This window comes from Protopterus annectens, chromosome 16.part0 (assembly GCF_019279795.1).
Source record: "Protopterus annectens isolate FY-2018-M chromosome 16.part0, PAN1.0, whole genome shotgun sequence".
Lineage (NCBI taxonomy): Eukaryota > Metazoa > Chordata > Ceratodontiformes > Protopteridae > Protopterus > Protopterus annectens.
This window is the reverse complement of record NC_056750.1, coordinates 337,604,401-337,631,488: the sequence shown is the minus strand read 5'-3', so window position 1 is coordinate 337,631,488 and position 27,088 is coordinate 337,604,401. Positions and strand designations below refer to the sequence as shown.

The following is a 27,088-nucleotide window of genomic DNA, read 5'->3' as shown; positions in this document are numbered from 1 at the left end:
TTACCAGGGTTTTTTTTAAAGTAAATTAAAGCAAGAATAGACAGATTTACTTTTTTTCTTTTGATCCATTTGGAGATTCACCTTGCTGATCCTTACCAGCTTGCCCTTTCTATCCTGTTAGAGTCTGTGGTCTCCATTTCTAATAAAAAGAAAGAATAAAGGTAAAATATGGAAGAACCACAGTTAACCTGTGGTATTCAAGTGGGACAACCCCAACCACAATCACAGTAAAAGACTTTATCATAATTGTGAAACAATATCTTTGAAAAATAACAAATGGCTAATGAGAATGAAGCACTATACAGACAAAAATACTCTGGTGCTGATGAGGGTGTCACACAAAGGAAGCAGCTACAAGAAAGATCCTAGTAATGTTGACCATAAGTCAGTCCCTTGTAAGCCAATGTTCCACTGAACACTATCATAAGAATATCACCAATGAAGAAAATTCTGGCCTGGAAAGAAGACAAATGATGTGTGTAAACTTAAATCTTATGGTATATGTTACAAGTGACTTTCCCCAAAGAAGCTATTACATATATGTAAAAAAGTTGCAGTAGTACTAACAGCACAAAAGCATTATGTCTCTCTACTTAGTAATTCTTCAATTCACTGACTTACAAGCAAAAGGTTCATCTGATTAAAGTCATCTGTGACCAACGTAACTATTTAAACAAACCGAACAAACAGAAGCACCAAAGTACCCCTGTACTCCTTTCCCAACACTCTCACCTTACTACTTATTTTGTCCCTTTCCTCACTGTTACTGCAGCATTTCTATCTTATTCGCTCTGCATACTTGCTATAACACAGTACAAAACACTGACACTTTACCTTTTTTTTTTCTTCTCTGTCATTCTTTGCACACTTTAGTCTGCTACATGGCCATTTATTCCCTTTTTGTCTTCCAGTTATGTAATCTGCTGAATATTTTACTTCATTTACATCTTTATTTCTCTTTGGTTGTTTGGCTGTTGTCAACACTGTTTTTTCATACTGTATTGTTAATTTATTTTGTAGTTTCCTACTGTCAAGTACTAATCTTCCATAATGCACTCTAATTTACATTTGCATGCATCCCAGACCTTATGTGAAAGCAGAGAAATTCCCCTTGTAGACCACTCAGTATGGACAAACTTTAATTTACTCCGTACTTATGTTAAATAAGGCTGCAAGAACAATAACAAATTTACAAATTACTCACCTCATCTGCAAGCAGTGAAAGTTCACTGCTGTCAGCTGCATCATAGTCATAAAGTACCCGGGCCTTTCTTGTCCCACTGGATGGTGGTTTGACATCACTTAAGTTCAGCATACTGTCTACTGTTGTGGTGTTGTTAGATGCTCCTGCCACAGCTGAAACAACAGGGATGGTTGCAGCTGAGGTAGGGCTGACTGGAGGAGATGAGGCATGGGGTGAATTAACCACGAAAGTACCTGGGAATCTGGGGAGTAAAAGGGAAAATAACTGTTACCGACTCAAGAATAAAGTGCAACTCAAAATAGAATGTAGCCAAGAGATATGAGAAAACATATACTGCACTGAATGACTTATTCATCTCACAAGAAATGAAGAATTTCAGTCCGATTCCTTCATAAAGACACCTACAATACGCTTTCATAATACATGAGAGATCTCATTTGAACTAGGAACTTTTCAAATGAGATCCACCAATAATGGAAAAAATACTTTACATTTAGTGTACACATACTGTCACACACCTGTTCAGATGCACAGAACTAATGTAAAGCTTTAAATACATGTGCAGTTATAGCTCACCTACACATGGAAACAATTAATTTGCCCTTTAGCAACATGTACCAGGTATTACAGACCATGTTCATCTGGAGAACTGAATTACTCTACCCATTACCTTTGGAGATCACAGCCTGTTCTCTTGCAACCAAAGTACTCAGCTGCAAAACTTCAAAAGCTGCCCATTAAATGTTATGTTATACAACACTTCTAAGGAAGAGATTTTTACTCTTCACACCCCCCACACACATACACACAAACTCCATGACTACACAACACTAGGGAGGTGAGAAACTTTCTAAACTTATGCATACTGGTGTTAGTCAGCATCCGATTTCCAACATCTTGTATCTTGAAAACACACAACATAGCTACCCATTACTCAGTCTGCTTGCATTGTAACTGTTACTTTATTTCTGAGTAACTGCACAAAAATCTTAACTCATATGCAGTGACCTTATATGGCAAAAGTTTTACATGCCAACATCTTCAGTTAGATGGACTAGCAGCTGCACATCATGCACACTAAAGCTATAACCATGGAGCTAACATACATAATGTTTTTTTTTAAAACCTTATAATGTCTGCACGTGTTCAGCAAGAGCCGAAGTCTATAACTGATGGCCTCCAGTTATTTAGAGGAAAAATCATGCAGGGGTGTTTAAAATAAGTCAGATACTGGAAGAATATATAAAGGTAAATGACAAAAAGGCTGGAAAATATAGAAAAGGCTTTAAGTTTATATTGAGATGAGCTGTTAAAACTGCAGAAATCAGAAAATGAAATTGTTGGAAATACTGGCTAAACTTGAGATTTCTCAGAAATTATTTTGAAAAAAAAAACAGAGTAAGAAAATAGAGCATGCAAAAAGAAAACTTGAGATTGTCTGCTATAACAGAGAAATTAGAAGGAACAGACTACATTCATTTTATGAAAGTAAAAATAAGCAAATGGACTGGTGTTCCAGAGCGGGATTTGTCAAGTGAGAGCACAATGCATATACGCTTCAAATCTGGCCATACGTGAAAGAAGCCACAACCTATATTACTAAAGATGCAATAATATCAGCAGAAAGAGCTGCTCTTGACAAAAACTGTGGAAGAAGGGAAAAACATTAAAACTGGGGACACAAGACTGTAAGTGGAAAATTACTGGTCACTGTATACCAGTCAGCAGAGAAGCAAGTTTATATCAGCAATCAGGGGATGTAGAGAGGCAAGAGTAAGTTTTAACTTGCTACATCCAGTGCCTTCTAAATGTTTTTTTTTCCCTGGAGAATCAGACTTTTTTTAATGAAAAACAGGTTAAGGAGGAAAAGAAAAAATTTAGCTAACAAAGAGTGAACAAGCAAATTGCAGGAGAGACTACTAGTTATTTGTCTGACAACAATAACAAAGTCCATAGAGTGCCTTTGCCAATGAAACATTTTCCTCTTTTTCAAAGGAAAATGCTTGAATAACAGAAAAAAAGCCCAGGAACTAACGAGAAGAATCAAGAGTACCTTGACATTGAACCAGAGATTAGTGGTGTGAGGTTGAAATGGTCAGGAACAGTACTAGCAACAATGTGAAATCAGTAAATGAATGAGAGAAATGCAAAATATCAATCCCTCAACATGTAGTTTAGATACCTGACCTGCGGTTTGTAAGAGAAGTGGTGGCAGAAAAGACCAAGTTCACTGACTGTATTAAATGGGTCTATATTACCACATCGAAACTTCAGTACTCTGAATACCAAAACGTCGACACTGAAACAGCGAAATATGAAAAGTATGAACGGCCACTTCCACAAATTCTTTCACAGGGAAAATTTTGCTTGGCCAACCAGCAGCAAAACAAACTTTTAAACTCTAATCAAGTAAAGGGGCTTCACTCCTACACCCCCTCTAACTAAATATACCAACTCCAAGATCACTCTACATTGGAGAAAGGGGCAAATTCCCGATAACGGCCAAGCAATTTTTTCCCTGTGAAAAAATTTGCGGAAGAAGCCATTCATACTTTTCGTATTTCGCTGTTTACGTGTCGACGTTTTGATATTTGGAGAACTGAAGTTTAAATGTGGTGCTATAGACCCTATTAAACTGGTGGGTGGACTGTAAAGCATAAGCCCCACATTATCTCATTAATTTGTAGGACACTGAAGGGACTAAAGCAACTAAGTAAAAATGTTCTTATTAATATCTATTAAAAATCATGACTTGAATTTTATATTATTTATTAAAGCAGTTCTGTATAGTATACAGTCAGATGCACGCAATTAATCAAGAAAGGTCTGATCAGTGTGCTCAGAGTGAACTGCACAAGATATAATATAATTAACTCAAATAGAAACTAACAAGCAAGTCAGTGAAAATAAATAACATTTGTAACAGTGAGAATCATTACACAAGTAGCTAGATCCCAGCAGCCATAATATCGGAATACATTAAACACGATAGTGCAAAATTCAAAGTCTATTTAGGTATTTTATAGAAAACATCAGTAACAAAGAATAGGTAAAAACAAACTAGATGTGACCAAGAGCACAAAATAATTACTAGTTGCAGTCATTATCATCAGCTCACAACATAAAAACATTTTAAAGTGATAAGTCTTGAATGCTTGCCTAAAACCAGCCAATAGTGGGCATCCCTGCAATAATCTTAGTAGCAAATTCCACAGGTGAAAATTTGGTAGATAAAGGCTTGATAACCCAAAGTCTCAAATCTGGACTGTGGAATTTCCAGTAGCCCCTCATTGCCCAAGCATAAAACCCAATTAAGGCAATAGGGTCAACCACCGTCTTCAGATAAGGGAAGTTCAGGTCATTATAAGAATAAATAAACTAACTCTAGACTCTTCCATTATCAAACATGGAAATCAGTGAAGGCTACACAAAACAAGCACACTGTACTGATAACAAAATGCACCAGTAAATAGCTATCTGCAAATGATGTGTTACATGCTGCAGTACCTTACGCTATATGGGTCCTACTCCACTGAAAACAGACAGCTTCACAAAGCTAAGGCTACCCTCCATGTGCTCCAACTCTGAGAACTTTTTTTTGACCAAGAGGAAGGCAACAGCCCTGAAGAACAATGTCTGGAAACAAAGTGAATACAAACTATATTCAAAAACTGGTGGACAAATCCACACTCAAGCAAGAAAAATCTGAGGGTAATGCTACAAGTCTAAACCTCAAAATGCACTCACTCGAGGCACTTCTTAAAATGGAGAACATCGACATCTGTGCAGTGACAGAGACCTGGTTCAAAGCTCCAGAGAGCACCCCTGCATTACCAGACTATAATTCATACCGCACCTTTCGGCCACCTAACCCAGAATGAAGCACTAAAGGTGGAGGCATGTCTATATTCATTAAGGATATCCACACCTCCAGGATAGTTGAACAGCATAATGCATCCGAGATCATCCAAGTGCAACTAACTCTGGCCAAGACCGCAATCCAAATTGTAGCTTGATACAGACCCCTCACCATGCCCCAAGATTCTCACTCCTCATTTCTTGATAAATTGGAAAGTATTAGGGTACAGCCTAATACCCTAATAATGGGCGATTTCAACTACCCCACCATTAACTGGGAAAACTACTCATGTACCAACTCTTTTGCTCAACGTTTTCTGGAATTCATAAATTCCAATGCTTTGGATCAACTTATTCACACCCCCACTAGGGGCAGTAATATCCTAGACCTGGTCATTACCAACATGGGCAACAGGTGTTCCACACCAGAGGTCAATTCCTCATTGGTCAGATCCGACCACAAGCTAATCACCCTAGACATCCACATCCTGCCCCCACCCCCCAATTAGGGAAACCACCGTAAAAAAACTTCTCCAAAGCCAACTTCACACTTCTTAAGACAGAAGTGGCAAACTTCATGACACCCATGCAGACGGACAATAGAGGTACGACTGCTGAATCCTACACAAATGCACTTTGTAAGCACTTACACAAGTGCATGGATCATGCTATCCCTAATAGAACCAATATGCTATCCTCCAAAAAAAGGAAGCCGATCGGGTGGTCCACTGCCATAAACAAACTCTTTAACAGAAGAAAGAAACTTGCAAAAAAGAGTAAAATCCCATGACTGCAGGAACGCCCTGGTTAACCTCAGTAAGAAGCTGAGATCCCTCATAAAATCCTCCAAAGCTAGTTACGAAAACAAAATTGCCACCAACTCGTAAGACAACCACAAAGCATTCTATAGCTATGTCAAGAATCTCAATGGCAACACTCAGATCTGCTTTGAGTTACAGCACAATGGCACTAAATATACAGAACCAACTGATATTGCCAACATCCTGGCAGATAGGTTCAGTGCTAACTTTACCCCCCCTCTCACTCCCTAGAGGGCCCATCTCTATACCGGAAGAATGCAAAGTTCCTGTAATCACGGCTGCACAGATAAAAAAAAACAAACACTCTCCAAAGCCAAGAACACAGCATCCATGGGACCTGACAATATCCCAGGCTGCATTCTACACGAACTACAGAGTAGCACCCTACCCAAGTACCATGTTCAGTCATAGCCTCACCTCAGGCTTTGTGCCCACTGAATGGCGCACCACAACAGTTATCCCACTCCACAAAGGGGGAGCCACGACGGATCCCAGGAACTACCGCTCCATTAGCCTGATGAGCCTGGACTGTAAGGCCATGGAACGTATCATCATGGAACTCATAAACAAAGACATTGGTAATCTCCAAACTCTGGACCCTATCCAGTTCGGATTTGTAAAAGGCAGATCATGTCTCCTAAACCTGATTGACATCTTTGAAGCAGTCACCAAAGCCATAGATGAGGGTAAGGTGGTTCACACAGCTTATCTAGATCTCGCCAAGGCTTTCAACACCATCTCCCACTCTGGAATTATAGATAAGCTCACTAAACTAGGTATAAATCCATATGTCACAAGATGGGTTGCCAACTGGCTCACGGACAGAACCCACACTGTGAAAGTAGCAGACTCCAAATCCAACTTCAGACCAGTGACAAGTGGAGTACCACAGGGTTCAGTCCTGGGTCCTCTCCTGTTTGGTATCTACTTCTCTGAAGTACAGGCTAACACAGTAGGTCTTTGGCTAACAAAGTTTGCAGATGACTGCAAACTAGGAGCCATAATTGAAACTCCTAATGATGTGGACATACTACAAAAGGGCCTCACTGAGACAGATGCCTGATGTCAAAGCCATGGCCTGAAGCTCAATGCCAAAATGTGTATGGTCATTCCCTTTGGTAAAAACTCCATGCCCATGAACTACCATATAGCTGGTAGTCTATTTAACGCCAAAAATGTGATGAGACCTTGGGACACAGGTGGACAGGAGTCTCTCCTTTGATAATCACATCGCCACAGTGGTCAGGAAATCTTTCTATGTGGATCACCTCATCACAAAAGGTTTCTCATCCAGAAAAAAAGAAGTCATTGTTCCCCTCTACTTATCACTCATTAGACCCATTATAGAGTACAACGCTCCTTTTGGTGTGTACCTCACAAGACATCTACAACAACTGGAAAGGCCACAGAAATACTTCACAAAGAGGATTACTGGCCTCAAACAGATGCCCTACTCAGACCTTCTCAAAAAACTCCAGCTTTACTCCATCGCATATCACCTACTCAGAGGCAATCTCTGCCTAACATACAAAGCTATGTCAAACCCAGAGCTGTTGGACATGCTCCACTTAAAGAAATCCCAATCCCTCAGAGCTACATGCTCTAGGGACCCAAACCTTATCACCACAAATAAACAGAATATGCTGGAGGGATAGATTCCTGTCCCAGAGACTTCCCATACTCTGGAACAGACTACCTATTTATGTCAAACAGAGCTCCTCATTAGCACTCTTCAAGAAAAATCTTGATGATTGGATGGGAGATAGGAAATTCACTCCGGGGATCACTTCTGTGGCTCTGCTCAACAGGGGCACAGGAAAATAATTTTCTTGGGGGGCGAAAGCCAGGGTACATTTTCGGTTAGGCTTATATAGGCCCTAGGGCCAATAGTCTAGTACCCTCCTATGAACCTACAAACACTCTGGCAACACCAAAAAATGCAAGCAAGAAAAGGGAACTGGCAGGAGTGGAGGCTACTGCAACAGTGTTCTATTAAGACATCTACTATTAGGTTAAGTTTTACTTACACACCTTCACTATGTTCAAACATAGATCACTGTTGTAGTAGCCTAAGCTATATGAATATACTATCATAGATTATGGAAGAAAAGGTGAAGGAAATGGATGACGCCAACAAACTAAGACTCCAGGAGTCCCTGGAGAAAGGTACAAGCAAAGTCAGTTCTGGACCTGGAAACAAATCCAGTAATTAATGCTTTGTACAAGTGTTTATAAAGGACCAAGTGGCTGCCTCTAGAATGCTTCCAAAGTCCACCCCTTTCCAGAAAGCCACTGAAGAAACCAAAGCCCTTATGGAATGGGCTGTAGAGCTGTTTGGACGTGTATTATTATGGTGAGTGTAACTAAAGGCAATAGTATGAGACAACCTCTTGATCTGTTTTTGCAACTGGTTGTCCTTTCCTCTCATCTTTATGGGAATCCAGTTTGGGTTCGTGAAGGGCTGATCTTGTCTCCTGAACCTGATTGACTTCTTCTATTCAGTCTCCAGAGCTGTGGATGAGGGTAAGGCAGTCCACACAGCCTATCTGGACCTCGCCAAGGCCTTCAACACCATCCCTCACTCTGGAATCATAGATAAACTTACTAAGCTGGGCATAAATCCCTACATCACTCGATGGGTTGCCAACTGGCTTACTGATAGAACCCAGAATGTAAAAGTAGCTGACTCCAAATCCAGCTCCAGACAAGTGGAGTACCTCAGGGTTCAGTCCTGGGACCACTCTTGTTTGGCATCTACTTCTCTGAAGTACAGGCCAACACTAAGGGACTCTGGCTAACAAAGTTTGCAGATGTCTGCAAACTGGGAGCCATTATTGAATCCCCAAATGATGTGGATATTCTACAAAAGGGCCTTATAGAAACAGATGCTTGGTGCCACAGCCATGGGCTCAAGCTTAATGCCAAGAAATGTATAGTTATCCCCTTTGGGAAAACCCATGTACCCATGAATTACCACATAGGTGGCAGTACACTAAACACTGAAAGTGTGATGACAGACTTACGGACACAAGTGGTCAGTGGTCTCACCTTCGATAACCACATCGCCACAATAGTTAGAAAATCCTTCTGTGTGGCACACCTCATTACTAAGGGCTTTTCATCCAGAAAAAAGGAGGTAATTGTCCCACTGTACTCATCCCTCATTAGACCCATTATAGAGTACAACGCCCCGTTTGGTATGTACCTCAAGACATCTGCAACAGCTGGAAAGGCCGCAGAAATACCTCACTAAAAGAATCACAGGCCTAAAGCAAATGCTGTATGCTGACCGTCTAAAAAACTCCAGCTATACTCTGTGGTATATTGTCTACACAGAGGCGATCTCTGCTTAACATACAAAGCCATGTCAAACCCTGAGCTGTTGGACATGCTCCACTTAAAGAAATCCCAATCCCTCAGGGCCACTTGCTCCAGGGATCTAAACCTTGTCATAACAATGAACAAAACATGCTGGAGGGTTAAGTTCCTGACCCAGAGACTCCCCATACTCTGGAATAAACTGCCCATACATGTCAAGCAGAGTGCCTCCTTGGCCCTCTTTAAAAGGAATCTTGACGATTGGATGGGAGATAGGAAATTCACCCTGGGGATCACGTCAGTCGCCCTGCTAGACAAGGGTCCAGGGAAGTAAATATTGTGGGAAGAAATATCCAGGGAATTGTTATGGCTAGGCTTGTACAGGCCCTGGGGCCGATAGCCTAGTACCAACCTATGGATAGAAACAGCTGATCAGCTTTCTTGAAGGTCAGAGTTTTGTCTAGGTAGTGTCCGAGTTACCTGTGCACATCTAGAATGCAAAGGATTCTTTTTTTCCTTGTTCTTAGGTTCAGAAAATAAAACTGTGAGATTAATAGTCCGGTTTAAAGGAAAATCCGAAATCACTTTAGGTATGTTAGGGTTTTTTCTCAAGGAAACCCTGTCACTATGGAAAACAAAGTACGGTTAACTCACCTTTAGAGCTTTTTTATTCAGACACATCTCTTTCAAAAAATTATTAACATGAGTATTAATAGAATGGGGAAGAAAGGGCAGACTGGCAGAAATGGCCAACAAAGTAACCTTGATAGAGGAATACGAAAGGCTATTGGACAGTAACACACACAATCAAGAACCAGAAGCAACCAGGCCTAAAGAGTTTCCTGATTCTTTGACTGGCACAAACTAGAAAATCTTTTCCATATATATATATATATATATATATATATATATATATATATATATATATATATAAAAGATTTTCTAGTTTCTATATATACTATCTTTTAGTAGCAGCTGTTCCTGAGTCCTTCAGTACTCGCTGCACATACACAAAAAAATGCAGCTAAAACACATTCAAATTCTATCATTCACCTTTACGTGTATGCAAATAAATAAATTCATTATTAAATTAGACAGAAGATTCAGTTTTCCAGTTCTCTGGTGCAACTTTTCCTGCTACTGCTGGAATTGACCATAACATATGTACTTGGGTTTCTCAACACATAAATTAATTGCTTGGGAAAAACTGCATTTCCTTATTTTTATATAGATAAAACTTTTGTTTTAAGCTTTGTATACAGTTTGCTATAGCTATGAATGTAAAGATCTCTCTGTTCATTGTTCTTGTTAAGAATAAAAACATTTTTGAAAAAAAAAATTCCATCATTCATGCAGGCAGCTGAAGAGTTTCCAGACTGGGGTGTTTCAAACCAACCCATCCTTGTTTCAGTAAATCCAGACAGACTGTGGAGTTGCCACCACAATTTTTGGGTAGTCTTTAAGGGTCATTAGAACAACTTTGGGTATCAGTAGAAAGGATGTAAAGGTGCACAGGAACAATCCTAGTCATGGGAATGGAAGAGGCATCTGTCTTCCTGGCTTGTTTGCAAGAAGTCCTGGATCACAATTTCTTTCATTTACTTGTTCTGAAAGAAAGGAAACCGGTTTCCCCCACAGATAAATTATTTTAAGACCCCAGGATGAATTATGAATTTTATATTTGTGGACATTTGTCCTGGTCATCCTTAGCTTGTCTACATCCTAGTTTTGTTCTAATGGAATGTATGAAACCTGAAGAGTCAAACTGAGCCAAGTTTCTACCTCCAAGGTTATCATAGCACGTCTGCAGATAAAGTAAGATCTGATACCCCCATTTATTTATGTACCACATCACTGTGAGTTCCTGGGGATCACAGATGATTTAAGGCCTTTACGGCATTGATAACTGCCAACATGTCTCTGCCTGTCTGTTTATACATGATACTACAGAGGATGCAGTTTTACCTCTTTGGAAACCTCCTCCCATGCCAGGTCTGAAGTGTCTAGGCTGGCTGACTGGAGGGGAGGCTGCAAGGGAGAATGGAAGACCTGGATTGCAAGCTATCCGGTCTACCTACTCTCCTATTTCTCTCTTTACAAATCCCAGAACTGTGATCTGAAAGGACAAGGGCATAGATGCCAAGTCCAGATTGACCTGAAGTACCATTGCATTTTCCTCATAAATAGACTGGCAATAGAACAAAAGGGTAACAAAAGAAAGTCATATGCAACAAAGGATCATTTGTTCTTAAATGAAGTTATAATAGAGAACTGTAAAAAGGGGATTAATCTAAGTATGGCATGGACAGACTACAATAAAGCATTTGACAGTGTTCCACATTTATGGATAAAACAGTGCTTAAAAGTGTATAAGATACACCCTACATTGATCGATTACAGTGACCATGAAACAGTGGCAAACCACTGTGTAGTTAAGCCATGATAAAGGACAAATTATTATTCCAGTGATAAAAATTCAAGTCGGAATATTCCAGAGCAACTCTGTCACCGCTGCTCTTTTGTCTTGCCCTTAACTCATTAAGCTGTCTACTTCAAGATTAGGTCATGGCAACAACTTGGCTTCCAGAAAACAACAAAATGTAAAGACGTCTCATCTTCTTTTTGTGGATGATTTAAAACTGTATAGGTCATCAGAAGAGGAAATGAAAGCAGAACTGCAAGTGGACAAAACATTTTCAGATGATATAAGAACTTTTGGTCTTGATAAATGCCTAAAAGCAACCTTTAAAGCAAGAAAGCTGCAGCACCAAGAAAACATCAGCCTGGGACAGGAATGTAATATAAAACAACCTGAGCAAGAGGGGAGTCTATAAACATTTGGTAATTAATTAATGATCAACAATAAAACATGAACAAATGATGATAAAACTTAAGTAAGGAATATTTCAGAAAACTAAAATTAATACTGAAAATAGAGCTGACATCTAAGAACAAAGTCCAAGCTATAAATCAATTTGCTCTTCCTGTCCTAACTTGCAGTTTTGGAGTGAATGACTGGCTCCAAAAAGTGTTGGATCAGTTGGACAGGAAAACAAGAAGGATGTTTCATGTACATCAAATGATTTATAAAAATCAGTGTTTACCAAAAAAAGAAGTTATGTACTCACCATAACGTTCCATGTTTGTTGTCCATCTCGCCCTTCATTCTTACTGGTTGGGTTGCTCTGATTCGGTCGCATACTATAGCTCAAAGTCTTTCACATGGCTCGTGGCTGAATACATATCCCATCATGCAGTGGTGTAATTCCCCAGATCTTGTTTGCTGCTAACCATAGCCATATGTCTACATTTGTCATATATCATAGGATATATAGAAAGGAAAGAAAGTCAGAGAAGCTCCTTGCCTAAGGAGGGAATTCCTCTAGGTCCTCCAGAAGCCTTGGGCTGGGGGAAGGTGGGTGTGTAGGTTGTAAGAATGAAGGGCGAGATGGACAACAAACATGGAATGTTATGGTGAGTACATAACTTCTTTATGTTATGTTGTCCTATCTCATCTTCACTCTTACTGGTTGGGATAGCGTTCCTAGCACCACATTTCCTGGGTGGCTCATGGGAATATACTTCAACACAGTGGAACCAAAGGAGGCCCTGTCCCTGGAGGCCAAATCCACTCTGTAATGAGTGATAAAGGTATGGGGCCTTGCCCACATAGCAGCGGCACAAATACTGTCCATTGATAGTCTAGCTAGATAAGCGGATGATGTTGCCATGGCCCTAGTAGCGTGACCCTTGACTTTGAATGGTAGTTGTCTGTTATTAGAACTGTAACTAAAGGTAATACAATTTGAAAGCCAGTTAGAGAGTGAGACTTTGGAAACTGGCATGCTTTTTTTGACTTCTGAAAAGGAAATAACCAATTGATCAGACTTCCTGAAATCTTTGGTTCTATGTAAATAGAAGCAAAGTTGTTTATGCACATCTAATTAGTGGAGCTTATATTATGCCTTGTTGCCATGATTAGGGAAAAACATTGGTAGCTCAACAGATTTAAGTTACTTTGCGAACACACTTTAGGTAAAGGATGGGTTTGTTCGGAGAGATACTCTATCTTTATGGAAGATCAAATAAGGAGGTTTGACTGATAAAGCTTGCAGTTCCAAAACTCTTCTTGCAGAAGTAATAGCAACCAATAAAATTGTTTTCCAAAACATGAATTTGAGGTCACATGCTGATGAAGGTTCAAAGGGGGGTCAGGTCAGATACATAGAGCAAAGTTCAAATCCCATGGTGAGAGAGGTTCTTTAATGGGAGGTCTTAATAAGCAAGTACCTTTTAAGAATGCTTTACACAATCTGTGTGACATCAAGTTAGGAGTCCAGTCATCTATATGAAAATTTGAAATTGCAGCTAATTGTACTTTAATAGTAGGTGCCTCTGAACCTTGTTGAAAAAGCTCTGATAGGAACTCAAGAACAGAGCTGATCAAGGCAGAAAAGGGATCAATGTTTCTTCTCTCCACCCAGTATGAGAACCTTCTCCATTTACTAACGTTTCCTCGTTGAAGCCTTGTGTGAGGATACTAAGATATGTCTTACTGCTGGCATGAAATTGTGAAGCCTGACTAAGTTGGGAACAGGAGCAGCCATGCTGTCAACTTGATGGTTTGAAGGGAGGGGTGGAGTGTTCCCAACATATGAGTCAGAAGGTCTGGAACTGAGTCCAGAATCCACTGTTCCTCCTGAAGATGAGGCTAAAGGAAGGGAAACAAAATCTGATGAGGCCATGGGAATTATCCTGCTCCCCAGCGACTTGGCTTCCTGAATGCCTTTGGGTATTAAGGGAAATGGGGGAAATGCATAAAGTAGTCCCAAGGGCCAATCATGGACAAGTGCATCCCTTGGTGACCCCCAGAGGAGGAATCAGGGCAAAGTAGCTGCTGCATTTGGCATTCATGGGAGTGGCAAAGAAGTCACAGCAAGGCTGGCCCCATTTTCGGAATATCCTTTCCGCTATCTCTTGTTTTAGGGACCACTCGTGAGGCATTAATATTGTTCTGCTGAGCCTGTCCGCTATCACGTTGGACTTCCCCAGGATATGCGTTCCTACCAGAAAATAGGAAGAGGTTGCCCATTGCCACACTCTGGAGTGCCTCTTGGCAAAGGGGGTGGGATTTGGTTCCTCCTTGCTTGTTTATGTACCAAACCACCGACATATTGTCTGACTGAATTGCAATTGTTTCTAGTGGAAGAATGTTCTGAAGTGCTTGCAATGCCAAGAGCACTGCTCTCATCTCTAGAACACTCATGTTCCTGCCATGTGCCTTGGACCATACTCCCCAGATAATGCCCCCCCAATCTGGGAGGTGTCTGTGGTCACTGTTGCCAGAGGTTGTGTGATAAAGGGTCAACTTAACATGACGTGACTGGAAAGGAGCCACCATCTTAGATCCTTCTTGCATGACTCTAATTCTGATCTGGTGAGACGTGGGAAGTTCTTGGAAGGACTACTGAGTTAAAAGGAGCCAGTGAAGAATTCTCATGTGCATCCTAGCTAAAGGGACTAGGGTTATCATTGCTGCCATGGTTCCTAGGACTTTTAGAACTGTTTTTCTCTGTTACTTTTGTCTTTGTCAGGAGATCGGTAATCTGCTGTCTGAGTACAAAAACTCTTTCTGCAGCTAACTTTGCCATCATAGAGACGGTGTCTAGTTCTGCTCCTTAAAGGTAATATGCCGACATGGCAACAAGGCAGATTTTTCTGAATTTATTGTTATCCCTAATTGAAAACAGATTTGTAAAGTGGTGTCTCTTGACTTTTGTAGTAGATGCTTGGTGGTGGCAGTCAGGACCCATTCGTCTAGGTACAGAAACACTTGGAATCCTAGCTGTCCCGAGTGAGACGTGATTACTGCCATGCATTTGATGAACACTCTGGGGGTTGTAGTGAGACCAAAGAGCAGAGCTCGAAATTGGTAATGACTGGCTCCCAGCCGGAAGCATAAGTGACTCCTTGATGGCCTGTCCATTTTTATGTGGTAGTACACATCCTGGAGGTCTATCAAGTACATTCAATTGTCTTTCCTTAAAAAGGGAAGAATTGACTGGAGTGTCACCATCCAGAACTTGGACTTTTTTACGGATTCATTTAGTTTGCTGAGATCCAGTATGGGTTTCCAGTCCCGTGTTCTTTTTGGCACTAAAAAGAATCTTGAGTAAGTTCCAAATCCTATTTGGTCTGCGGTGACTTCTTGGATAACTCTCTTATCTAGCAACTTTTGAATCTCTATAGTTGCTTGTTCCCTTTGACTGGTTGGAATGTCTGGGATACTTCTGATTTGTGGAACGGGAAGGCAAAAGGGAATGGAATAATCTCTGGATATTATACTTTGTACCCACTTATCTCTTGTAATATCTCGCCAGGCTTCTGGATACAAAGATAACCCCCCCCCCCCCCCGACTGCCTCCAGAGTAGAACAGACGGGCCTCCTTTCAGGAGTGCTGGTAGAGTCAGCCACGAAATGAATCACGGTCACCCTGGATGTCCTTCAAGGATGCATCTGCAGTCATAACATATGGGTTGTCCTGCCTCAGGCAGCCCTTCGGTCGGCCGGATTCCAAAGTCTGGGTCTGGCCTCGGCTGATGTCGCACTTCACCCGACGTCATAGCTCCTGGGGTATAAAGGCATCAGTCGACGCCATTTTCCTCAGTCTTTCTTGCCGCGCGGTGCCCGAAGCAGAAGCTGTTCGCAAGTGCCAGTCGGTCAGATCCAGAGATTTCAGCTACCGAAGACTTCTAAAAAAGCTAAGTACCCCGTTGGGGACTCTTTCTTGCCTCAGCCGATGTCAGACAAAGTAAATAATTGTTTAACTTGTGGGAAACAAATACCTCATAAGGATTTCCATTCTTACTGCCTTCCTTGCTTAGGCCCAGACCACGACGTATCAGCTTGTTTAGCCTGTGCTTCCTTCAACCGACGGACACTTAGACATCGGTCGGAGTTTGCTGAAGAGTTTTTGGTCCCGCTTTTGCATATAAAATGCCGTCGGAGACTCCGACTACACATTAAGCCAAAAAACGCAAGGAAAAGGACCGACACTCGCGGCCCGTGGTTTCGGCTGAAACCACGGTTAGGCCTACAGCGAGTGTCTCGGTTTTGGCTGAAACCGAGTCCTCGGTTCTTCCTTTGGCCGTAAGCATGCCTCTGACAACTGAGGCCTCACAGGCCCCGGCTGAGTCAGCTACAGAAATTCATACCGAAGAAGCAGGCACACAGGAATTGTCCGACACCATTCCGTTGGACATCTCTACTCCTGCACGTGGGGCAGCTAGACCCCCTGCTTCTATGTCTATTAAGGCCTTCTCCAGGGCTAAAGCAGCTAAACTTTCCAAGGCCTTACCTACTAAAGCTCCCTCTCACAGGCCTTCCTCAAGTTCTCAGATTCTCAGTCTTGCTGAGGACCTTATTTCTCTGATCAGGGGATCCCAACCTCACCCAGACAGGGCCTCACAACCTCCTCCTGAAAAAAGGCCTAGGACTGAACCCCCTGAACCTCTCTCCTCTGACTATTCCTCGGATGGATCAGAGTTATCAGACCATCAGGAAGGACCATACTCACCTTATGAGGATTCAGATGCAGAAGACTCCATTCCTTCTGCCTCCCCCCCAGAAGAATTTTCATTTGGGGAAACTCTACACTCAATGAGGGAACACTTCCAATGGCAGGGTCAGGATTTTTCTGATTCTAGGAAAAGGCTAAGGACTTTTTTACACTTACCACAGCATAGGCCTTTAGCCATACCATCTGTACTATCAGTTGTTGATGATGCATACAATGATGCCAGTTCTGCCCCTGATTCTCTTCCCCCGGCCCCTGCCAAACCTGACAGATATTACAGGGTCCCGGATTCTCACTTCCACTTGTATAAGGCCCACGCTGCAGACCCAGAAACCATTTCTCAGGGCCCTAAGGGTGTTGCAGCTGCCTCTGCCAAAAACCCCCTACCCTCTGAAAGAGAATCAAGAGCATTAGCGAGATGGGGTAAAAAGGTTTATACATCTGCTACTCTTTCTGCCAGAGCTTTAAACTGTCAATTTCACATGATACAGTACCAGGAATTTTTGTTAGATCAGCTGAATAAAAAGCTTTCCTCTCCTGAACCTTTAGACCGTAAGTCCCTTCAGGATTTGGTACACAACTCACAGCAGGTCAGTAATCATTTCTTAAAATGTGGCTATGATGCACTGGAGGCTTCATTTAGATCAGCTATGACTGGAGCAGTGATTCGAAGGCATGCCTGGCTAAAAGAGCAATCCTTGCCAGACCATGTTAAGTCTAAACTCCTAGATGCCCCTATGGAGAAACAAAGTTTATTTGGCTCCCCTGCACAGGAGGTTCTAAAGAAAGTGGAAGAAAAAGCAAAATCTGTGCAAACAGTCAAGGATTTTCTGCAGGTCCAACCACCGAGGTTCAGCAGAAATTGGCCTTCAAAGAATTGGTCCTTTCCAGACACCTCCAGAGCACAGAGAGGCAGAAATAGACGCCCAAGAGGCAGAGGTCAATCAAGGGGTGCCTACAGGGGCCGTCAGTGGCAACCCGACAACCAGAGGAGTGCCGCCACAGCTACGACTCCAACCACTTCCACAGGACAGACACAATGACTTGGCTCTGATTCCGCCTACCAGGGAACAACTGGAAGCACCCTTGGGCGGAAAGTTAGCTTTATTTTCAAAAAACTGGCATTGCATTACAGGAGACAAATGGACTTTGCAAACAATAGACAAAGGCTACAGGTTTCACTTCCACACTTTACCAAAAAAGAGAGAAATGCCAAACCTTCCATCAAGCCAGAAGTCAGAGGCTCTAAAACAAATCATCAACTTACTAAGGATGACAGCAATAGAAAAGGTACCATCTATGGAACAAGGCCAAGGATTTTACTCCAGACTTTTCCTTGTACCAAGAAAAGAAACTCAATGGAGGCCTATTCTCGACTTGTCCGCACTGAACACATATCTCATAGTACCAAAATTCAAGATGCTGACCCTACAGCAACTTCTTCCCATGTTGGGCAAGGAGTCTTGGCTGGTGACTCTAGATCTCAAGGAGGCATACCTGCACGTCCCCATACAACCAGATTGCAGAAGACACCTCAGATTTCTTGCAGGATCAGAGCATTATCAATTCTCAGCATTGTCCTTTGGCTTATCTACTGCGCCCAGAGTATTCACGAAATGCCTGGTATCAGTAATTGCACATTGCAGGCTTCAGGGAATTCAAATCTATCCATACCTGGACGACTGCCTAATACAAGCGGACAACAAGACAAAAATAATAAAGGATTTGACCTACGTCATACAACTGCTGCAAGCCTTGGGATACACAGTCAACATACAGAAGTCAAGACTAGTGTCATCCCAAAGGATAACATTTTTGGGTGCAGAACTGGACACAATAACTCAGATGGCTTTTCTCACAGAAGAAAAACAAAAGCAACTTCCAGTTTACTTCATGGCATTGACAAGACAAACTCAGCTTACTGCAAGGAAAGTCCTGCAGGCCCTGGGTTACATGGCATCCTGCATAATCTTGATCCCACATGCCAGACTGCATATGAGAAAATTACAATGGTACCTAAGGAATGTATGGTCTCAACACAGACACAGTCTAGAAACCATGATACCAATCATTCCATGCCTGAAACAAGAATTCCTGTGGTGGGCTCAGGCCTGCCAGACCAACAGAGGGTTGCCTTTCCACAAACCACAATCAAGGCAGACCATCACCACGGACGCCTCAGACCTAGGCTGGGGGGCACACATGGAAGACAAGTGTATCCAAGGCCTATGGTCCCAAGACCAGCTGAATCTACATATAAATCTAAAGGAGATGCTGGCAGTGAAGCATGCAATCGAGACATTCAAATCATTCCTCCAGCAAGGACACCTGCTGATAAGGACGGACAATACCACAGTCATGTGGTACATCAACAAACAGGGAGGCACGCATTCCTACCCTCTATGCCGGATGGCAATGGATCTGTGGAACTTAGGCCTGAATCTCAACATTCAACTGCAGGCCAGATTCGTACCAGAAAAAGAAAATTCACTAGCAGACAGATTAAGCAGAACTACCACGGATGCTCACGAATGGATGCTGCATCCAGACATCTTCAAAACCATAACAAAGGCATGGGGAATGCCAGAGACAGACCTGTTTGCCTCTCCACTCAACCACCAACTGAAGAAATTCTGCTCAAGAGAATACCACCCACAAGCCTGGAGGGTGGACTCCCTTTCTTTCAGCTGGAAGGCCCTGACAGTTTATGCCTTTCCACCTCTCCCATTGATGTACAAAGTTCTACTGAAGATCAGGGAGGAACAGCCAAAGGTAATTCTGATAGCTCCAGACTGGCCAAGGCAGCATTGGTACCCACTACTGAGAAGCATGTCTCGGACGAACTCATGGCCTCTACCTCTATGGCCTTTACTTCTAACACAGAACAACTACAAGACCCTGCATCCAAACTTGAAAACACTGCAGCTAACTGCCTGGAAAATTGCATAAAAGCAAAACCAACCTGTTTTATCTCAGAGGGTCAAGGACATTATCCTGGAGGCTCGCAGACCCTCCACAAGGAAAACATACTCAGCCAAATGGAAGAGATTCCTCATTTGGAGTGCATCAAAGGGAACAGATGTCACACTGGCAAACCTAGCACACATCCTAGAATACTTAGCAGAACTGTTCCACAATGGCCTGTCCTATTCTTCCATTAAGATTCATGCTTCAGCAATTTCAGCAGAGTACAACATGGATCCTCCTATCTTCTCTCAACCTCTCCTCAGACAATTTCTAAGAGGGATCAAAAATGTAAAACCTCCAAGGAAACCACCTCTACCTGCAAGGGATCTCAATTTTGTGCTGGAAAAATTAACACTTCCCCCTTTTGAACCAGCAGCATCAGCAGACTTACAGTTCTTATCTTGGAAAACTGCCTTCCTTCTAGCAATCACTTCAGCAAGAAGGGTATCTGAGTTACAGGCCTTAATGGCAGTGCAGCCTTTCCTTATCTTTCACCAGCATAGAGTGTCTCTGAGAACCAATCCTACTTTCATGCCAAAGGTGGTATCCAGAGTATCCTTGAACCAAGCTATTCCTTTACCTACGTTCTTCCCTAACCCACAGAACAGGGGGGGAAAACTACTGCACACCTTGGATGTACACAGACAACTGCGTTACTATCTGGACAGAACTAAGACCAACAGAAAAACTGACCAGCTTCTGGTAGCATATGCAACAGGAGTGCAAGGAAAAGCAATTTCAAAACAGACAATTTCAAAATGGATAGGAAATTGCATTCGATTCTGTTACTCTTTTCATGGAAAGACAACTCCTGAAAATATCAGGCCTCACTCCACAAGAGCTACAGCCACCACTACAGCTTTCCTACGAGGAGTGCCTACCAAAGACATATTAGAAGCTGCTACTTGGAGCTCCGTGCATACATTTGCCAAGCATTACAATCTTCCTTTATACTCCAGATCCCGAGCAGGTTTTGCAACTGCAGTTTTACAAGGGATCTTAACTACACCATCATTATCTTAGTGCCTCCTCCCCCAGTTTGGCTATGGTATTCTACCCATATGTTATGACTGCAGATGCATCCTTGAAGGACATAGTACAGTTTTGTACCTACCATAAATGTAGATGTCCGATAGGTATGCATCTGCAGTCAGGATTACCCACCCTCCTTCCCCTCTGTGGTATTCCTAGGGTACTTACCCCTCTCTTAGCTAGCTGGGGGAATCTATTATGGTGTATTTGTTTGTATGTATATATGTATATATATTTTTTGATTTCTACTGTTTGGAATTTTCTACTTTATCCAAATTTAGCCTTCCTAGAGGGCACCTGGCATCTGGGGCAAGAAACACTGAGGAAAATGGCATTGGCTGATGCCTTTATACCCCAGGAGCTATGACGTCGGGTGAAGTGCGACATCAGCCGAGGCCAGACCCAGACTTTGGAATCCGGCCGACCGAAGGGCTGCCTGAGGCAGGACAACCCATATGTTATGACTGCAGATGCATACCTATCGGACATCTACATTTATGGTAGGTACAAAACTGTACTTTTTGCGGACTCCCTCTGCCTCGTGGACAAAGTCTACCATTACTACTTCCCCTTCTGCTCCGGGGAAGGATTCACCTTGTACGTCCTGAAAAACTCCCTGGGATTTTTTGAACCACATTTTACCACCCTTCTGACCCTTAGGATAAGGTCTGGAAGGCACAGAAAAATGTACTCCAACAGCAGACAGAGTTTTTCCTTCCTGCTCACATCTGGTGAGGGTCTCTGACTTTGGGTCCACAGAGTGAGGAACCATCGAAAGGGGCATTGACAAAGGTAGACTTAAAGTTACACAAGTGCATTCAAGATGGTCTCCTTGGGAAAACTCCTGAACCCGCTGCCCTACTCGCTCCATCCGCTGCATAGGAAATCAGTCTCATGGAGGAGTCAACTATGGAAGGTGGATAACTGAGAGGTCACCTTGTCTGAGACCCCTGCAGTTAGTGAACCTTGGAGAGCATCTCCTATTTCAGGAGATCTCTTTGAAGCCTAGTGAAGTGCATTAGGTAGTTCAGCAAAGGTCACTGATGAGAAAACACGCTTCCCACATCTGTCCATCATTCAAGACTCCTTGTTCGGTGGGTGGACAGATAAGGATGTTTCAGAGAGTTCCTTCTTGGTGGCTGCTGCCACCACCATAGCATCTATAGAGATGCCTTTTGTAAGAAATTCCTTGTCTGTTGGTGCTGTTATAACTTTATTTGGCCTCCGAGGGACTGGTTCCATTGTGTCTGGTGACTCCCACGCCTTTCAACTAACTAGTTTCATTAGTTCGTCAAAAGGCAGAGACACCCAGGAGGCTGAAGGTTGAGCTCCGAAGGCCTTCAGGTACACCGACGCCTTATCAGAAGGGTTGATGGGCTTCCAGATGCTTCTCTGTTTTAGGTTTTCTAAGTTATCTGCAAAGGAGATATTTTCAGATGGCAACTGTGGGGACCCTTCTGACCCCTCGAGGTCAGTGTTGGAAGTGATTGACTCATCTGGTGAGTCCAGATGCTTCCTCTTGCACGTTCTCTTCAGAGGAGCCTCCTCAGAAGGGTATTCTGGGGAGGTCTCGGAAAAGTGTGGTTCGCCCAGTGGGGCTCCCTGAGGCCCTGAATCTCTGCTGTCCTGAGGATGGGGTGGTGCTGAGACAGAACCTGGTGCCTTACGGGGAAGAATAACAGTACTTCTGTATAAGGCTGTAGGTGGGGACAGCACACTCTTCCATCAGCTCGAAAGCAGCTCCGGTTCCGAAGAAGCAGAGGGAATCCCCAGCGCTAATAAGACTGGCTCCGAACCCGATATAGGAGCAGAGTTCACCCGAGCCAAAGCCCCGAGAGGTAAGCTCAGAACTGAACAGTCTTGGGTCCGAGTGTCCCCGCCGGAACCAACCAGTGAGCTTTGGCTCTTAGATACCCCAGATGACAACGAGGATGTCGGAGCAGACAATGGTTCAGAAATCCCCGGAGCAGGTCTTGGACCCGAAGATTCTACAACAATGGGTACCCGGCATTCTGGCTCCAAAGATCCAACTTGGCTCGGAGGAGGAATCGATGTGGATGAAAGCGTCTTAGCTGGCTCCAAAACTGAATGGGTAAGAGCCGAAAATAATTTTGTCAGCGCTGGTGACTCCAGTAGTCTGCGCACCACCCTATCCACATCATCATCTGATAGACTTCTAGAGGACTTAGAGGAAAGGGTAGATAAGCGAGATCTCTGCAATATAGGAGATCTCAAAGTAGGGGAAACCGGCAAAAATTCAGTGGACCGGCTCCGAATCTCAGTCTCTCTCAGTTCCAAAAGCTGTGGTGCTAAAGGACTTGGCTTGTCTAAATTCAAAGATTCTCTCTGTTCCAAAACCTGTGGAGCCGAAGAGCTTGATTTTCTTGAAGTAGAAGTTTTTGGTGTCTTTTCTGGTGATTCTGAATGACCAGATGAGGAAAAAGAAGGTCTTTTGGAAGGTTTGTCAAATTTTGAAGAGGGAGACTTGGACTAACTGCAGGTACTCTGACTTTCCAAACTTTCGGAGAACGGAGTTTGCAGTACTCCTCTAACGATCAGCTTATTTTTCCCTCTAGTAATACCCTTGCAGTAAAAGAATGGCAGAAGGTACACGATTCATGTAAGTGAATGGCCCCTAAGCAGTGTACACAAATGCTATGGCCATTGGTCAGTGACACTTTCTGAGAACACTTTTGACACTTTTTGAAGCCAGATGGCTGTTTCCTTTTCTCTAGTTTCCTTAGACATTATGAGTATAAAAGCACAGACTACAATATTATACTACTTGTAACAACACATGTAATTTAACTAGTAACTCAAACAGCACTCTCAAGAACTATGTAAATATAAACTCACAGCACACACTAATCTAAATATATAACAGTCTCAAAAACTAAGTAATTAGAAAGGAAAAGTTTAGCTCTGCCCTATAACTTAAATGGACGCTTAGCCCTCTAATTTAAACGGGCCAAGCACAGCTAATCAGAAGGAAATAAGGATTATAGTATGGGGAATAACACACACTTGAAATGCAGCAGTGTGCCCACTAACAATCTTGTAAATAAAGAAGGAATCCTACATATAGTGGATAACTTTACAGCGTGATAGGAAATTAGGCCTGCGAATAAAGGGCGACGGGCAAACTGAACAGCAATAACGGCTAAATATGGTAAGAATAAGCACACGCAGCACTGAAAGTGTAAAAATACAAAGTACTAGCTATATCTATCTAAATGAGCAACAACAACTTGAAAATATATAAAATTTTGAAAACGTAGCCACAGCCATGATGAAGAGCCTCTGATCTTGTTAAGCGACAAATGAGATCTGGGGAATTACATCACTGCATGATGGGATAGGTATTCAGCCACGAGTCAAGTGAAAGATTTCAAGCTATAATATGCAGCTGAGTCGGAGCAGAGGATCGGCTCCGAACCCAATTAGTAAGAATAAAGGTGAGATAGGACAACATAACATCTATTTATTCCCCGTTCTGAAGGAGGTATGGGCCTCCTTGAAATTGATTACATGTATACATCTGCAATCGTAGGACTGCATACATATCTGCTGACCTCACATGACTCATAGTGAAAGTTTTAAAACATGAGGAGAATAAGTCTAAGATGAATTCCCTGCTTTGTTTAGGAGAAGCATATTGGTGTCAAGCGGGAATGGAAATCAAACCAGAAGTAGATAAAAATCGGGCAGCAACTGAATGTGCCAAAAAGCAAAAGAAAGAATATAAGGTGAAGGATGAGATGAGAAGGCAAGAAATGTGGAAAATGCATAAATATAATTGCAAGTACAGAAAACTCTTGGAACAACCTCATCTTGATCAGGATCGAATCCAGAAATGGTTAAGGAAAGGTGAATTTAAACCAAATGACGAGATGAGAGAAGACTTCTGCAAGCTGATTTGAAATCCCAAATTGAGTAGTGCTTGCACAGTTGTTATTGGCTCTTGATAGCTGGAAAAAACTGTGCGCAAAAATAAGACAATCATCTAAAAGTGGAAAAGTATGTACACCTGGAGAATACAGTAAGCAATGACTAGAGCAAGGCGTTTTGTGAAAATTCTTGGTACAGTGGAGAGTCCATTAGATAAATGATAGTGTATACCACATCCAACAAATTTTTAGAAATGTCTGAAGTGTGTGCTTGGCAATAAGAATTTTGGTGTAGGTGTCTTTTAGATTCAGCTTTACCATGAAAGCTAGAATTTGGGATTAAAAGAACAAGAATTTCAAATGACAATATCTTGAACTTGGGACTCAATATGGAGGTTTAAAAAAAAAGATCTAGTATCCAGGATCTTTCTGGTTTGGGAATGAGAAAAATCCATTAATACTCTTTGCCTAGGAGACTGACAAGCACTGGTCCTATTACTCCCTGAGACAGCATGTTTATCAGAATGGAAAGACAGCTATCTGGTTCCATGGGCAAGACAGAGAATTCCCTGAAAAGGACGGAGGGATTCCCACTGTCACAAGTGCCCTTGTTAGATTAAATGTATAACTCAACTGTCTGAGTCTATTTGATACCAAAATGGAAGGTGAATTCTGAGGGACACAGAGAAGTTACCAGGGTGAGGAGAGGGATCTAAACTGGCAGATAGCCACTCTGAGTGTCCTTGATATTTTGAGACTTGTCCTTTCTTTTTAGAATCTCTTTTCCATTGCTTATCCATTCTTTATTGCCATCCCCTTTCTGCTTAAGCTGTTTGATGGGAAGGGGTGCTGTTTGTTTAAATAAGACAGCTGAAAAAGCTGCGTCATCCCTTGGATCAGTTTCCCCTTTCATCACATTTAAGCACCTCCACTGCAGAAAGGCCAAATAAAGAGTCCTTACCTTAAGGGATAAATTAACATCTCTGATTTGACTTCATCAGGAGGGTTTTGGGAAGGAAGCCAAGCAAGTTTTCTCAAAAAAAACAAAAAAGATCTGAAACAGTCATTCTGGAAGCATAATTAATTGCATCATAAGCACACTTTACAATATGCTTAGTTAGCTAAAAAACAGCTGTCATAGAAGCATTTAATGAATGTTTCACCTCAGAAGAGGGAAGTTTAACCAATAACGTGCATATTCTCAAAACAGACTCGCACAAATTTTAACAGACAGGCTTGGCAATTGAAAATCCTGAAAGTTAAAGTAGTAGAAGAATTAATTTTCTCCCTCAAACTATCCACTGCTTTCCCCTTTCAACTGATAGTGTGTGAACAGAGATGGTAACCTATTTGGCAACAGCAACTTTATTTATTGAGAGAAATGAGTGCTGAATTTGCCTTGGATTTAGAAAACAGGTACTTGTGTGTCTGGGGTATCTTATATAAACAGACACACCTCTTGGAAGCCCAGAGGCTGTTCATCAGGTATACTGGTTGCCGTAAGAAAAATATATTCTGTAAGGCAGACAAAACAGGATGAATAGGTATAGCTTTAGGCATTTGCAATTGTTTAAATCATAATACATTTTTTTGTGTTATGGAGGCTTCACTCTGTCCTCACTGAAAAATGTCACTCATATTAGTCAAAATATAAATTAAAGATATTTCTTAAGCAGGAAAGTCTGAAGTTGTTATGCTTTCTTTATAATCAAAATACACAGGCTGAGAAGAATCCTCTGATGTACACCCCACCCCTGTATGATTGTTCTGACTGGAAAATCTTGCCAAAATGGGAAGGAATTATTTTTGTTTTCCTGCTTAAATTTTGACCTGGCTTGGAAAATAAAATCAGAAATCATCTTCTGCAAATGCTATGCTATGAGATTCAGGAGAAAAACATGAGTGATCTGAGGAACAATGACCAGCCGCAGCAGAATCGCCTACCTGCGACTGAGGCAAAGAAGGATCTGGATGAACACTGGAAGATGCCTTACAAAGTTTCTTTTTTACAGTGGGGAATTTAATGCTGTGAAGACCAGCTGCTGCTCCATAGGTAAGCTGAGAAAGAGTATCAGAAGGTGGGTAGCATAGGCCAGAAGAGTAGGAAGGATGAAGAAAGTTGAACTAGAGACTTTGATATAAGTATACCACTAAAAGTACTTCACACGCATCTAACAGAGAATTATTGCAGAAAAAAAAAACAGGTTTTCCATATAAAAATACATTTTTAGACTGACTTGCCTGCCCAGTTTTAAGACTGTAGCTGATTGACAGGATATCATGGGGACTGGCACAGGAGTCTTTGCTTCAGTGCAAAAAAGCTCTGAAGCTTTTAGTGCCTCTCTTGCCTTTAATATGGAGTGTCCCATGAGTATCTGGAAGGTGCCCAAAGATTTGAGAAACTGGCTGGTGAAGAGATTAATA

General features: G+C 42.1%; 1 protein-coding gene across 10 annotated transcripts in view; it reads right to left on the bottom strand.

Annotated features, from left to right (window-relative positions):
- The window catches only part of SH3GLB2 (SH3 domain containing GRB2 like, endophilin B2), a 1,772,316-nt gene that overhangs the window by 141,548 nt on the left and 1,603,680 nt on the right, over positions 1 to 27,088 (bottom strand). For 7 of the 10 annotated variants that reach the window (XM_044057951.1, XM_044057953.1, XM_044057954.1 and 4 more), the window contains one exon: positions 1,205 to 1,445. In XM_044057951.1, coding sequence (XP_043913886.1) covers positions 1,205 to 1,445 — 241 coding nt within the window. Of the gene's footprint in view, positions 1 to 50; positions 140 to 1,204; positions 1,446 to 27,088 lie in introns of all 10 variants that reach the window. The other 3 variants (XM_044057956.1, XM_044057957.1, XR_006363017.1) reach the window with 3 other exon arrangements.